The 15,991-nt window shown below is 53.1% G+C and overlaps 1 protein-coding gene across 5 annotated transcripts in view; it reads right to left on the bottom strand.

The window, feature by feature from the left end:
• Positions 1-11,745, bottom strand: part of PBX1 (PBX homeobox 1) — a 193,401-nt gene extending 181,656 nt beyond the window's left edge. For 2 of the 5 annotated variants that reach the window (XR_006741896.1, XM_036443011.2), the window contains exons 1-2: positions 10,911-11,740; positions 7,771-7,844 (exon numbers count right to left, since the gene is read on the bottom strand). Coding sequence is in view for 4 of the 5 variants with exons in the window: in XM_036443011.2 (XP_036298904.1) it covers positions 7,771-7,844; positions 10,911-11,101 (265 nt within the window). In the remaining variant the exon portion in view is untranslated. Of the gene's footprint in view, positions 1-7,770; positions 7,845-10,910 lie in introns of all 5 variants that reach the window. The other 3 variants (XM_036443012.2, XM_036443014.2, XM_036443013.2) reach the window with 3 other exon arrangements.
• Positions 11,746-15,991: the final 4,246 nt, after the last annotated feature.

The following is a 15,991-nucleotide window of genomic DNA, read 5'->3' as shown; positions in this document are numbered from 1 at the left end:
TCGTCCTTCCCGCCCGCGCGAGGACACGGAGCTCTGTGCCCGCCAGTCACGCAGCCAGGATGGGCCCGCTGCCCCGGAGTCCCCCTCTGCTCCGTCCTCCGGGCCCACAGCTTCCTCTGGGGCCCGGACACCTGGGATTCCACAGCAGAGTCACCCCTTCGACTCATCGTTCTTCCTCTTCAGAACGCAAACGGCTCTGAGCACAGTCTCACCTGATCCGAGCATGCGCACGCAGGCCTCCTGGACTTACCAGAGCCTGGCCTCCGAGGGGCAGGCCCAGGGGAGACAGGCCTGGGCCCTGTGCGGAGGACAGGAGCGCCCCCATGGGGCGGAGCCCAGCAGCCTTCACAATGTGCCCGAAGACCGCACCTGCCTCAGCCACCCGCACATAGTGGGCAGCCCCTCCAAATGCCAGCCTCAGACAGTACCCCTCTCCCCGCACAGACCCCAGGAAACAGCGATGGCCCACGCAGAGCGAGTGTGCAGCGTCCATGGCCTGAAAAGGCATCGACGGACAAACAGATGAGCACGCTGAGGCTGGCGCACTGGGGAATGTTGCTCAGTCCTGAAAAAGGAATGGCGCATAGCATCACTATAGTAACGGCGACCCTTGGAAACATTATGTAAAACAAAGCATGGTGTCTGCTTCCCTTTATATGAAAACTAGAGGCCTGGTGCACGAGATTCATGCACTGCGTGGGGTGGGGGTGAGGGGGGATGTCCCTCAGCCCAGCCTGAGCTCTCTCACAGTCCAAGACCCCTCAGGGGATGTCCGCCTGCTGGCTTAGGCCCGATCCTCCCAGGGATCCCCCAGGGATCAGGCCTAAGCCAGCAGTCAGACATCCCTCTCGAAGTCTGGAACCCCTCGCTCCTTACCACTCGCCTGCCGAAGAGGCGGGAGAGGCTCCTACCACGGCCACTGGCTCACCAGCCATGAGCCCGGCTTCTGGCTGAGCGGTGCTCCCACTGTGGGAGCGCACTGACCTCCAGGGGCAGTTTTTGCATCGAGCATCTGCCCCCTGGTGGTCAGCACACATCATAGTGACCAGTCGTTCTGCGGTTGAGTCAATTTTCATATCAGCTTCTTATTCTATAGTAGGGGTGTCGAACTCAATCAGAGAAGGGGCCAAAATCTAAAATCCAGCCTAAATCTCGGGCCGAATGGTTTACTGAACAGTCATAAACTGTCATTGTGATGGAAACGCAGCCGAGTGCAGTGATGACAGTGCGGTGCGGGCCACATTGCAAGGCCTGGCGGGACGGATTTGGCCCGCGGGCCTTGTGTTTGACACATGTGTTATAGGATGTCCAGAACAGGAAAATCTAGACACAGAGGGCGAGGCACAGGGAGACACAAACTGACGAGCGACGGTCCTGGGGCGATGAACACATTCTAAATTTAGATTGTGGTGATGGCTGCACAACTTTGCAAATATACTGAAATCACTGAACACACAGTGTGAGTGAGTGAACTCCAGGGTGTATGAACCATCTCAAAAAAGCCGTGAGAAAACAATAAATCCACTCTGTGCGGAGGCTGCCATCGTGACGAACGTTCTTCCTAAGCGAGGAGCACAGTAAGAAGACGAGAGGAGGTCAGGTCGCCCTAACCTCACTCCTCCTGCTGTGAAACGTGTGAGCCGCATGGATACGTTTCACTGGGATTGCGTAACCCCTCCCGCGGCCGAAGCTAAGAAAACACGGTCGCGGACACAGGGAGCTTAGAGCTTCTCGGCAGCGGCTGTCCCGTCTGTGGACGATTAAAGCCTTTGTCTTCGCTCTTCCCCGTTTTCTCCCTCTTCTTCGCCCCCAGCCCAGCCCTGCTTTGCCAGGACAGCCATTCCTCGCTCTGAGAGGATGGCGAGAGCAACAAAAGGGGCGAATCTTAAATTCAGCATTTTGGTCTCCTTTCAGCGGGCCTCGGCGCCGCAGAGTTGGCTTGGTCTGTGGGGACCATCTGGTGCGGGCCGCTTTCTCCGTGGGAGGAAGCAGGGCCAGGAAGAATAAAAGCTAACAGTTACCAACTGTCTGCTCTGGCCCGGCCCTGCAATTTACATGGATTATCTCACCGAGTCCTCACAGCCCTGAGACAGTACGACTGTCCATCCCATCCTGTGGAGGAGGAGCGCGAGGCACAGAGGGGTTTAGGAACTTGAACAAGGTCACACAGCTAAAAAGCAGATCGGTGGCATGGCCCAGTGGCCTAGCTTCGGAGTCCCAGTCCTGCACCGCAGCGAGGACAGGGACTCCTACCTCATTCCAGCATCTTGTGATTATTTGGCGGAAGGTCTAAAGCTGGAGCCGGTGTGCGACGCCCACCTCACGTAACGACAAACACGTCCGTGGAGGATGGGAGTGGAAGCTGTGACCTGAACCAAGATGGGCGAGTCTCCACGCGCAGCCATGGTGACACCCCACACCCCCCCCACCCCCCCCCCGCCAGCCGGCGTGCAGAGCAGAGCAGAGCCTCCGAGCGGAGCGGCGGCCGGAAGCCGCTGCTGGCTGACCCGGCTCCGCCAGGAAGGGAGGAGGCTCACAGGCTGACAGTCCGCACTGTGTTCTTCCCGGGAGCCACGCTGCAGAGCCCTGGGAAGCGACGCCTCGAAGGCAGAAGGCAGAAGGCAGAAGCCTGCGCCCGGGCCCTCACCCCGCACTGCCACCCGGCCGTCCTGGCCAGGCCGTGCCTCTGGCCCAGACGTTCACACAGTGCCGCTGTGAGATGGAGTCGGACAGGAGTTGGACAACCCGTCACAGAACTGGGCATCTTTTATTTACGCAGCAGGGAGAGTGCCCGGCACTCCGCAAACAGCTCATTAATTCGCTGCTTATTTTATTAATCAGGGTGCTCCTTACCCTGCACATCGTGGGGGGAGCCAATGACGCCACTCCCGCCACCCCGGCTACACCGGGGGTGGGGGCACAGGGTCACGTGGGGATGAGTGACAGCTGCTCTGGGAGCTGGGCCCGGACACCCTCTCTCGGGTGGCGTCCAGGGTAAAAGGAAAGTGTAAAAGGGAATAGAACTATATTTAGATTCACTTCCCCAACCTGAAAACACAGCCGCCTCCAAGGAGAGAAGCGTGAGGCCCGTGCTAAGGCGGAATGCTCCGGCCGCGTGCAAACCGAGGCTCAGACCGAGCCAGGCGAGGCTCCCCGCGACAATGACAAACCTTCCCACCTTAAATAAATACGTCCGACATCCAAGTTTGGTCATTTCCTTGTTCGGGGTATTTTTTGTAATTTGCCAGCAACAACCAGAAGTCCATATTGACAGTAGAGGTGGAGGAACAGTGCGACAGGCCTGGTACCAGCAGGGAGCTGAACTCACAGCACAGCGCCCCCCCCCCCAGCAGCCCACCCACTGGGACCCTCCCCCACCTCTCCACCCCACCCCCCTCCCAGGTCACAAGCCTCTCCCTCTCCATCCTCTCCCAGCGTCCTCAGTCTCATTTCCAATCCTCACAGCCCCCCTCTGTTAGAGACATGACACCCAGTTCCCCAAATCCTGTTCAGGTAGGTCTGACCCTGGTGTTCTGAGCACCCAGCTCCCGCTTCTCAGGTGCCAGAATTTGCCCAAAATGGACCATCCAACACCAACTGGAGAGCAGGGACACTGCTCATCACAACGTCATGGTCTCTGCTCCGATCTCAGGGAGCAGCACGGGGTCTGACCCCAGCGCCCTCGGAACATGTGCCTCCCAGCCGTCCTGCGTAAAGCCGAGGTGAGCTCCCGTGCTGGGCGGCTCCCCCGCCTCTCTCAGACTGTGGACATGCGCGCACACACACGTGCACACGAGTTCTGCTACAGACAAACTTCTGTGAAAGCCACCCCGGCCATCTCTGCTCCACAAGGCGTCTGCCCAGAGGCAGCTGGGAATTGTCTGCGTTCCTTCCTCTCGTCCTGTCTCCCGGTCTCGCTGTTGGCACCCGTGCCCTGTGGCGCACAGCTTCCGCCCACAGCCCCGACCACACAGAGCACACATGTACATGCGTGCACGTGTGTGCACACACGCGAACTATTCTCCCTTAAGCAATCGCTCCACTGACAGGAGCAGCAGGCGAGCGGAGGTATGGAAGGGGCTGCGGTGTAACTGAGCGGCCGTGCTAACCAAACGCCGGGAGAAAGACCGAGAGACAAAGGGGGAGGAAAGCAGAGAGCATTTCTGATGCCCTCCAGGCCTCACAGCTTCACTGGGCAGAGAACGCGGCGGTGCCAGCAGCCTGTTCGAACATTGAAGCTGCCCGGCGCCCTGCTCGCAGGGACTCTTCCCCGCGGAACGGCCGCGGGAGTTTTTGTTTTCCTGATTTTTAACCCTCAGTGCTTTCTGACTCAGAAATGAAAGAGACGGAGGGAGTTTACCAAAGTCCCCTCGGGCTTCCTGCACAGTGTGACCTCTGACTTTCTCCTGCTCCTGCGCCGGCCCACTCCCAGCACACACACACACACACACACATACACGAACACACACGCACACGCACACGCACACACACACAAGCACAGGTACACAGCCTGCTGCCCCAGACACGGCGGCTCCGAAAACAAAGAACACGCGATGCCACATGGTCCCAGCCCCCCACCAATCCTGTCCCAGGAGCAGACAGAGCCCCTGGGACGCGCCGGAGACGGGAGCCGGAGACGGGAGCCGGAGACGGAGCGGCTCCTCGGGCTGGGCCGCTGCGGCTCCTCCGGGCGCTCTTTCCCGCCGCGTTTATTTAAAAAGCACAAAGGTATGAAAATAAAACCTCACCCGCACTCAAAGGCGAGAAAACACAGGGGCTCTTTCTTTTTTTCTTGAATATCCCCACGGTAATTCCTGACTCAAATACCTATCCATCAACCGTGTGTCGCCGCCGCCTGCTCCGGGGGCCTGTGCCTGCGTTTCCTTAAACTTCCCAGAGGTTGGTGAGACAATCAGCAAGTTTTCCTACTTGGCTCCGAGTTTCCCAAGTAAAATCTTTAACAAAAGCCAAAGCAGCAAAGGCATGCCATGCCCGGCTCCTCTGAGCCCCATCTGCCCGGCTGAGCCAAAGTGTGACCTTGTGACCCTCCAGGGAGGACACAACACCCACAAAGCCCACCCTGCACCCTGCACCCTGCAACCTGCACCCTTCACCCTGCGCCCTGCGCCCTGCACCCTGTAACCTGCACCCGGCCTCTGTACCCTGCACCCTACACCCTGCACCCTGCACCCTGCACCTAGCCTCTGCACCCTGCACCCTGCACCCAGCCTCTGCACCCTGCACCCTGCACCCTGCACCCTGCACCCTGCACCCTACACCCTGCACCCTGCGCCCGGCCTCTGTGGGCCGGAGGTGGGCAGCAGGGAAATCCTTGGCAGAAGCAAAGAGGCTGGAAGGAGTGACACCCTGGAGGAATGTACGTGCAGGACCACCCAGTGACCTTCCACTAGCTCTGGACCAAGAGATAAAGACACTCCTGCAAGTTTCCACGCTGCGTGCCTGCCTCGCACCCACACAGGAGGCGGGAGGCGGGAGGTGGGAGTGGGAGGCAGGAGGCAGGCCTGCGGGGGCCGGTGGCAGAGCCGAGCTGGGAGGTAAGCGGCTGCTCTGGGACCCCCAGCGCCCTGCATCCCAGGCAGCTTCTCCTCCCCTCCCCCAGCACGCAGAGGATGGGGGGGCTTTTCTTTTCCATTTTTTACTTTTCACTTTCACCCGTGGCCACCCTCTCACTCCCAAACTCTGTGTGTGTTTCCCTTACCACGAAGCAGTGAGCCGACCGTCTTCAATTTACAGCCCTTGACAAAGCATTTTTAAAATATATTATTTCAGAGGCAACACGTGAACCCTTAATTTAGATTTTTTTAAAATCTCCAAATATGAATGTCATTGAACGACAAAAAAATTAAAAAACAAAATGCACATTCTGACAAGACATTACACCTTGGGAGAACGGCGTGGCCAGCGTGGCTGCTCTCCCACCAGCTCAGCCTCGGAGCGAGGACCAGCTCCCGAGCCCACCGGCCGGGTCTGCGCAGGCCCGCCCACTCCCCACCACTCCCACGGACTCCCCGACGCCCCGAGGCTTTCATTAGAGGCTGGAATTAAACACTTAGGCCACAACATGCAGGTAAGTGCCCTGATGGGCTTCCTTTCAACAAAAACCCATAAAGTGTCCTCAGAAACCAAATGTCTTTATGTCTTGATTCCACATTTTATAAATCAAGATCCGTGGGACACATATTAGATTAGAAGCCAATGTCACCAAACCAAATAAATACTAACAATAAATAAGCATCAAGATAAAAAATAAAAAAGAAAGAAAAAATAATAATAAAAAGAGACAACAAAAATGTGTACATGTACTTAGGTTTCCTGCTCTCAGCTCACGGAAAAAGAAAAACTAAAAAGTCTGACAACCTGAACCAGTTCCTTGCTATCTGCGTGCACAGCCCATAAATCTCTCCCAAGGTGTCTCGCAGCTAAAACAATGCAATTAGCGGCTGGCAATAAGGTCAGCGCGGCAACCTGGCGGCTCTGCCCGGAGCTTTGTCTGGGATGCTCTCGCGGCACAAACAGCGCTCAACAAAGGAGCCGCTCACTAATTTTTCATACAATTCGGGCCCCGAGTAATTACCTCGCCCCTCGCACGGCCACATCTTGAAACTATTTATTTTTTAAAAGAGAAACACAGCGCGCCCCGGAGAGAGAGCCGCGCGCCGCCCTCTTTATGTGCGCCCATCAAGGCGCATCACCCGGCATGCAATCATATTTATTGTCACTTTCATCCATGTCATGCCCTTGCTTATATGGTTTAGATATGAATTATTGACTGTTACACTCCTTGTTGTGAGAAATAAATAAATAACGAGGCTGTCAGGTACTTCCCGCAGCCGCCAGCCAGCCCGCCAGGCCCGGCGCTCACCTCCCGTCACCCCCGGCCCCGGCTTCTCGCCCCGCTATCAGGCCGCCTGCTCAACGCTTTCTTTTCCAGAGACACAGTCACCCGCTCCGAGAAACTAAGGATTAAAATAAACAAACGAGAGAGGACGCGGCTGAATGTCCTGTCCGGGCAGCTGTCCCCGAGGCGCCCTCCCCGGGGCGGCCGGCTGCTGTGTTATAATTGTGGCTTTAAAATTTAAAGGCCCTCCTGGGACGTGTCATAAGTGTGTCAGTCCTCGCAGTGAGGCCCGGAGAGTAAAAACACAACAGAAAGCTCGACCTCCTGGCATTCCCTGCGCCCAAGCCCAGCTGTTGCCCGGAGGTGACATGGCCCCCCACGGTGACATCGTCCCCCACGGTGACATCGTCCCCCCACGGTGACATCGCCCCCCGCTGTGACATCACCCCCCCGCGGTGACATCGCCCCCCGCTGTGACATCATGGGCTCCCGGGCCCGGCGGGCGGCACAGGTAGCAGCCAGCACCGGGAGAACCGAGGCCTGCTCCGCGTGATGGCCGGAGACAATGAGAAGGAACTTTAAACAACTCCCCCAAAGAGTGTGTTAAATACGGGCCAAAACACATTCCTTCCGGAAACAGCCTTTACTTTCACATTTCCCCGAAAGGCACTGATTCTGTAAACTTCCTTCAGAGCCTCCAAGCCCAGCCTGTTCTCCCAGGGGCCGTGCACCGAGTGGAGCTGAGGAACCAGCGGTGCTGGCTAATCCCTGTCTGAAACTTGTGCTTCTCCTACAGGAACCAGGACGCCGTGTGGGGAGAACTCCCACTCTGCAATTGTAATGTTTAAGTGTCAGGCCCCGGGTGCGGGGGAAATGGGCCCCCGGGCCAGAGGACACGCCGCGGGTCCTACCTGTCTTCTCCTTGATCTCACACAGCACGTTAAACAGGGCCGGCTTCATTCGGTGGCAGTTTAACGCGTGTTTTCTACAAAAAAGAAACAACAGCACAGCTCAGGCGGACTGCTCAGGACCAGGCTGCCGCGGAGGCAAGGGGGCTGCGTGGACATGGAAGCCAATTAGATCCCAAGCAGAACTCTGCGGCAGCTTCAACGGCTTCTGGCTTAACACAGAGAGCCCCGCACAGAGAGAGAATCGCGTTACTCACAGGGCGAGCGGGCTCTAGCTGCAGACCAGAGCGAACCTAGCTCAGGCCCGTGGAGGCAACGCTGCTTTGGTTTTCAAGTGGCTTAATCAAAGTGGAATGCTTAAACCGATAACGCCATCCTGGGCCGTGGGTATGCAGAGCCCGGTGCGCGGGTTAACAGTTTATAAAATCTGTGCTCACCACCACAGCCGGGAGCTGCCTGCCTCTCGGTCTGTGTGTGTGTTTTCAAATTTAATTCATCCATGTGCTCGAATTCATTCGGCAGATTCCCCCGTATTCTCATAAACACAAGATGCTTGAAAGGTCTTCTGAGCAAAACTGTCAATTTATAAAATTTCAGTCCCCGAGTTAAAGAGTATGGAAATGCATTGCCAGGGGGCAGGCGTGCCCATATGGGGAGTAAATTCATTTCTCTGTGTTCACATCATGTCTCCCGTGCACACCGCGCGTATTTGCAGGTGTTGGAAATTAAATTATTTACAATTAGGACCTAGCACCCATTGGGGGGAAAATAAATACAATTCTGCCTCTTAGATTGGTGATTTAGCTGGTTCTCCAGCCTGTCTGCATTCACAATGCACTCGAAGAACAAAACAATACCTTTCCCCTCATTTTACTATGGAAGCACTTAGCAGAAGAATATTATTTTGGAAACAAAATTCTGATCATATCAGCTGTTCGTTAAAGGAATTCTAGGTACTAACTAAAATTAATTTGTAAAGATAAATGAAAACCCCTGGCACTTGAGATGCATGCAATTCTTTTTTAATCCCTTTGAACGTAAAAAAAAAAAAAAAAAAAAAAAAAAAAAAAAAAAATTAAATTAAAAATAGATGCTGTGCTCATGGAAAACAAAAACCAGAGGTCTGTGTCCACAGCCGAGGAGGAGAAGGCTGGGAGTATCAAAACAAACACATGATTGTGTCCAAATGCTAAGGGGTTACTTTGTAGATAACACATGTATGTGATGAAGGTGCAACTAGAGAGAGAAACATCAGATCCAGAATCTGCCGAGGAGGAACATTGTTAAAGCAGAGGGAAGCCTAGTGGTGGTCTGGCTCTGAGGGTGGGAAGACTTCAATGTAGCAAAGATCTCTTGGGGGCAAGGAGGCTTTTAAAATAGTTTTCATGTACACATAGGCCCAAATGCAAAGAAAATACAAAACAAGAAAGCCTAGCGGGCTGAACAGAAACGCTGCATCTCCCCCCACCAATGAGGTTAGAGGACAGAAATTTCCCTAACCCCACACTGTGCCTGACCCTCTTGGCATCTAGGCCAAGCCGCGGTCATCCTCAGTTTTACAAAAAGGAGTGGGCCTGAACATCAGGAAAGTGGGGAGTCGCCCGTCTCACCGGCCCTTCCACTTCACAAACTTGTTACTAAAGCAGCTAATGGCCGAGTTTATTTTTCTGGAACAATGCAATGGAGAAATCTGTTCCAGTTCAAAAAGAGCATGCCAGTGGGAGTGCTCCCACTTGCCGTACCTCCTAGCTTTTCTTCAGAAAATAAAATTCTAACAGAACAGCCATTAATGTGGGAAAACTTTCGCCAATTTAAAAAAATTTAGAACAGCTTCGGCCTTTGGACATTTCCCAGTTTTCAAACCCCATAAGCCCGGTGCTGGGAGTTTGCATGTGGCGTGTCTAGCAGCTGAAATAAGAGTGGGATTCCTAACAGTCACACTTTTAACTGTTTCTTCTCATTTCTCAACTCTAATTCCTATTTTCCTAAGACAAAAATACATATAATGATGTTTTTTCCATGTGACTACGTCTTTTGGAGTACAGGATTTGTGTATACATGTTTTTTTTTTTAAATAAAAAAAAAAAACGACTGAGATATGTAACTGTAAACACATCTGTGGTCATTAGATTTTTTAAATTCTTCCTTTCGAGTTGGGCCTTAGCAAGCTGGAGTGGGCTGCCACCGAGTCTGTTTTCTTCTGAAGGGAGTTTGCTGGAAAGCCCAGGCGTGGAGACCACACTGCCGGCCGCGGGCGAGGAGAATCCGGGCTTATTTGTTATGTTTCCTGATTACAGATAGGCAAGCCCTCCGTGCAGAGGACGGAGCAGACCAAAGCCCAGGGCGTCCATCCCTCCAGCTGCACTGAGTGGTCTGAGGAGGCAGGGGAAGCTGCCTGGCTGTGCCCCTCACCCCTCTTAAAGGACCAGACGTTCCTGCCATGGAGGTCAGACTCCAATGGAGACAATAAAGTTACACTAAATGCCCTAGTTCCTTAAAACCAACAAATACGTCTAAAAGTAAAAGTACCTCTTATCTTCCCATCAGCTTTTTTTTTTTTTACAATAATTAAAAGGATACACAGTATTTTCTGGAGAGTTGACAACTAGTGACAAAGAATTGTCCTGCATTTTTTTTTAAGAGGTGAGAAAGGGGAAGAAACAAAAATCAATTTTGTAGGAGTCCATCCAGAAGAAAAAAAAAAATCAAACGTCTCTCATTTAGGTAAGGAGTCAACTCCATTTGCAAGCAGCTTGATCCTGGGACATTTTATGCTGTCATGTCACGGGATCCCTCACCCACAAGACACGAAATCTGCTGAAAACTTGAGCCTCCCGCTCTCTCCGAGGCACTTCGTTAAAGCGGTAAAAAGTGCAGCCGCCCTGGGCCCGCGGGCAGCGTCCTCCGTGCCCGGTGAGCGTGGCCGGGCTGGAGCCCGTGCCCGCGGCACGCAGCCAGGCTCCCCCCGCGGCGGCCGCTTTCCGCGCGGAGTTGCTGCTCAAAATGGGGAAAGAAACAACATTTTAGAAGAAAGCGCTGTGCTGCTTAGCTTCCCATTGTTTCCCCGGCGAGAGCACACACACACACACACACACACACACACACACACACACGCACGAAGGGGAAGAATGGGCTGCTCTCACCTGGCCTGCGCCTCGTCCAAACTCTGGTCGGTGATGGTCATGATCTGCTGGAGGATGTCCCCGATGTCCTGCTTCCTGCCGCCCTCCCCCTCGGCGCCCGCGGCCCCGTCCTGCAAGTGCTGGGACAGGCCGGGGTGCCCGGCCATGCCGACCCCCGCGTGGGCGTGCATCAGCCTGGGCTGCTCGTCCATCTCCGCGCCGCGCCGCCCGGCCGGCCCGGCTCCTGCGCGCGCTCCCGGGAAGCTCCGGCTGCGGTCCGGCCGGCGGCCTCCGAAGCCCTTTCAGGATAAGCAGGGCAGGGGAAGAGACCAAAAGAAAAATCCCTCTGCCGCCCCGGGCAGGGCGGCGGGAGGACGGCGAGCGGAGGGGGCGGGGGCGCGGAGGGGCTGCGGGGGGAGGGGGAGGGAGGGCTGCCGGGGAGGGTGTCGACTCCGAAGAGCAAGGAAAATAAACCACCTTCCCGCTGGACGGGGGCAATCAGAGCCGGCTCAGGGCGCTCCGTCCGGCTCCGCCGAGGCAGGGAAGGCTCCGCGCTCGGATCGCCGGCTTAATCCCTTTGCAAACAGGCAGGGATCGGGAGGAGGCAGAACCAGGCAGGGGGTTTGCGAGCAAACTTTCCCCCGCCCGCGGCCCCCGCCCCACCGGCCGGCGATCGCGGAGGGGTGGGCGAGCCGAGCCACAGCCCCCCGCCGCGGCGGGCACCGCGCCGCTCGCTCCTCCTCCGGCTCCGCAAACTCCGGCGGCCCCGCCAGCTCCTGCTTTTGTTTAGCTCGGGCTCCGGACTCCAGAAACACAGAACCACAGCCTGCGAGGAGGAGGAGGAGGAGGGGGAAGAGGGGGAGGAGGAGGCGATGGAGGAGAAGGAGGAGGAGGAGGAGGAGGGAAGGAAGGGGGGCCGAGAAGGGGGAGGGGCGGAGGACAGGGAGAGGGAGGAGATGCAGGGGCCACGCCCCCTGTGCTGATTGGCCCTCTGAGAGCCGGTGGGCCACGCCCCCTTCTGCGATTGGCCACTGGAGGGAAGACGGTCCCTCCTCCCCTACTTCCCTGCCTGTGCCTCCTCCGGGGCCTCCTTGGGCCCCTCCCCCCGGCGCCCTGTCAATCAGGGTTCAGAGGTGGGCCGGGAAGGAGGCCGAGCTAAGCCTGGGTTCTTAAAGGTGCCGTGGTCCCAGCTCCTTAGCTCCCGCTGTGCTGGCCTGCCTCTCAGAGATCCTGTCCTTGAGAAAACGTGGCTGCACTTAAATGCAAGCGTATAAAATTAGCAGGAAAGAACACAGGCCGTGCGGGTCTCCCCCATCCCCGTTTCCCTCCTGCTGTAATGGAGCCATTTAAAACTTGATCCTCTTAAATCCTCAGACCTCAGGGAAACCATTGAGAACAAAAGTTTGTCAGCACCGAGTCCTTATGAAACACAGTCGAGCTGTTAATATCATTAATAATGATTTCGAATAAGCGGCCAGTGTAATAATAGATTATTTTTAATCGCAGCAGAGTTAAGGAATACAGAACTGTGACGTTTTTGCTGCATGAAAACTAAATTACAGAGTATGAAACTAAATAATGCTGAAGAAAAAAAAGGCTAATAAGTAAGTTCACAAAATGAAACTAATTCAGCATATCTCTCCCTTCCCCCTGAGGGAAATTAGTTATTTGGCTTAAATACGTAATAAAGAAATGCATTATCACAGTCTGGTTCTAGTTTTTAATATAGTCTAATAAGCATTATTAACGGGGATAAGAAGGGAACTGACATTTATTGAATGCCTACTATGCACCAAGTAATTTACACAAGTTATTTTATTTAATCCTCAAGACATCTCTGTGAGTTATGGAGTATTATTTCCATTTTACTGATTGGGAACTCAGAAAGGTTAAATAACTGGTCCAAAGTGTCAAAGCTGGAATTCAAACCTAAGTGTGACTCTTTCCCAAAGCCCTGAGTTTCAGCTATACAGCCTGCCTCCATCTCCCAAAAATATGGAAACCGTGTAAAAATTGGTTTTGTATACATAGCCCATCTTGTTTGAAAAGATTTAAGGTGTTTAAGTCTATGCAAACAAGATGTCTTCAATTGAAAAATGGGTAAAAAAAAATTTAAAAAATGAAAAAAAATGGGATCAGCAAAATAAAGCTAATAAGAAATCCATAGTCAAGCCCAATACCATTGCTCCAGGTAGGCCATGAATTTGCCCCCATCTTTTCATCAGGCAAGGTGAGCGGGGGTTCTGACTGCTGTGCAGTCACAACAGCCATAAGAGGAATTACTGAGGAAAGCCTGGAATATTCTGAAAGGCAATATATCCTGCCAGCTCTCTTCCTGGATGGCAGGGCTGCCTGGGGACATGCAGGGAACTGCTCTGTGAACTTTGCACTCCCCAGTCCACAAAATTCAAGCAACCTGCCAGGTGCTTTGAGATCCTCAGATAAAATGTATTCTCTTTTTAGCAACCCAACCTCCTTTCAATCATTATGAAAAACAGGTTTGGCAAGAAAAGGGGTGCATATGAAAGGATTTTAAAACAGTTCTTAACAAGTGACTTGGAGCTTATTGGCATGAAGGCAAGCAATGGGGGTATTCATTATAATTCTGCTGTGATATTCATAACAACTGTTCATTCACATCCATACTCTGACTTGTACATGGGTGAGTTTTTTAATCAACACTAATAAAAAGTTGAGTACAAAACTGTATCCTGAAATCACACATCAATCATGGTGATTAGCGTATTTCTTACAAAGAAGAAAAGCTCACCTCTTAAACCATGAAAACAAGTAAAGCAGAGCCTGTGAGAAATCAGTTTGTGAGCAAGTAATTCTCCCTGAAAACCTAACAACAGTTCTCAGGCGAAGGGCAGGATCCACACCCGAAGGTCATTGTCGTGGAGGAACATTTTAGTAGAGAAATGAGAAACACACACAATGATGTCGACGAGAGCTGGTTTTTATCGGGTGCTTTACAATGATTCTGTGTTATTTTTAAGGCACTTTATTAATTAATCACCGCAGTTGTCTGGCCTCAATGCCTATGCCTTTAATTATCACCCTATAATGTTACCAAAGTAGGTTTCAATGTCTCATAAATGCTACGGAAGGAACACTATGCCTTCAGCGTCCCTCACTGGATGGGAAGGGGTGACCCAGTTAAAGGGACAAGACACAGACTCTGAGGGAGGTCTAAAGGATGAACCAGATCCGAAAGCCGGCGGTAATGAATCTGACAGGACGACAGAGTATCTCTCCAAGCACCATGGAAACGACGAGAAGGTGAGATGGGGAGGACATGGAACAGCAGAATCCGGGCTTTTTGTTTGGTGAGCAGCCGGGAGCCACCGAGGGAGTGGCTGGCTTATTTGAAGCAGGAGAGAAGAAAAGTGTGATTTAGGAAGAAGAATCTGGTTGCCCAACACAGAAGCTCTGGCAAAGATGGAATGAGGAAGATGGGGTAGGAAGATGGCAGAGGAAATGGAAGGAGAGCAGAGGGATGAAGCTGCTGTGGGAGCAGCAATGGCGGAACACCAGTGGCGCTGCGGACACAACTGGCCGAGTGTTGATTATGGTTCAAACTGTGTGCATCTCACCACCAACGTTTCACAGTTTGACACTTTCTTCTAACAACTTCCTCGTGAGGTTATAATCTCCACTTTGCAGATGGGGAAACCAAAGTTCCTAGAAGTTGGGCTCCTTGACAAAGTCTGAATTTAAAACGCTCCTGTTTTTAATACATTACAGAGAATGGAGGAAGCTAAGGAAGAAACTACACAGGTGAAACAGAATTAAAATTAGAATCTCCTATTTGCATTGAGGAATGGCTAGAGGTGGCCTCCGAGGAGAAGCTTACACGTGGTTTCCATCCCTGTGGGCTGTGGCCAGGGGTGAATCTCCCCTTTACATCTCCCCTGTCTCCCAGGGGCTCTGATTCTAACGAATACGTGCTGACAGAATGAATGACGCTAGGAGTCACACTGTGTTTCTTCAGAATAATGAATGAAGTCTGCAGAACTATGTTTAAGGACACAGTTGCTATCCAAATTTGTCCAGGAGAACCAAGATGGCGGGATAGGTAAACATCTGTACTTGCTGCCTCTCACAGCTACATCAAAACTACAACTAAAAGATAAAACAAATACCATCCAGAACATGCGACAGCTGGCTGAGTGGAAGTTCTACAATTAGAAGGGAAGAAAGAAGCACATTGAGACTCAGAGGAGATATGAAGGTGCGGAGGTGAGGAGGCACACACGAAATGGGCTGGCAACTGGGTGTGCTGTTGTTTTGTTCAATCAGGAGGGAGGTACAAGTGCCTGATTGCTCTAAACTCTAGTTCCAGGCAAGACCCTGGAGACCCAGACTCATATAGGGAGAAACTGGACTGTCTCACATCAGGCGGGAATGGGAGGGCGGCTTTCTCTCAGAGGCACTCGCAGAGATTATTGTTCCTGGATGGGGGCGTGGAACATGGAGAAATGGGGACCTCCCCAGTGCAGGGCTAACTGGCAGCCATTGCTGTTTGCTCTGCCCTGGTGATTCTCTGAGAGCCTGCCCCACCCAATTTATAACCCCACCCAAGGTGGGTGCAGCAGCGTTTGCATATAAATGGCCTGTTCTTTTGCAGATTAAATCCTAACAAACTGCAGCTGAGTCAGAGAGCTCCAAAGCTTCCAAAAAAAGGTCCAAGGCCTGGCAGCAGCAGCCTGCCTTGCTTCACAGCTGGGTCTCATCTGGGCAAATCCCAAACAAAGAGGAGGAATCTTCAGATCTGTCTGTAGCTCCAGCTGGGTGGCCTCAGGCAGTGACTGACTTTGCACCTCCCTGGAGATCCAAGTGCCAATGTACCCAGTGGTCAGTGTAAGATCATACAGGATTACAACTCCTCAAATCTATAAGTGACACACTCAAGGAGCAGACTCAGTGAGCACCAAAGCCCCACTGCAGCAAGTTTTGTCTCATAAAGGTGTCTCCAGCATAGAAGTTCTCCCATCATAGACACAGCTGGTCCTCACAGCCAATTGTCCTGGAAGTCAATTCCTCCCAGTGATACCAACAGCAATCAAGGGTTAACTACAACAAGATTGTACACCCAGCCA

The sequence above is a fragment of the Pipistrellus kuhlii genome, unplaced genomic scaffold, assembly GCF_014108245.1.
Source record: "Pipistrellus kuhlii isolate mPipKuh1 unplaced genomic scaffold, mPipKuh1.p scaffold_m20_p_18, whole genome shotgun sequence".
In the NCBI taxonomy this organism is placed as follows: Eukaryota; Metazoa; Chordata; class Mammalia; order Chiroptera; family Vespertilionidae; genus Pipistrellus; species Pipistrellus kuhlii.
This window is presented reverse-complemented; position numbering and strand designations above follow the sequence as displayed.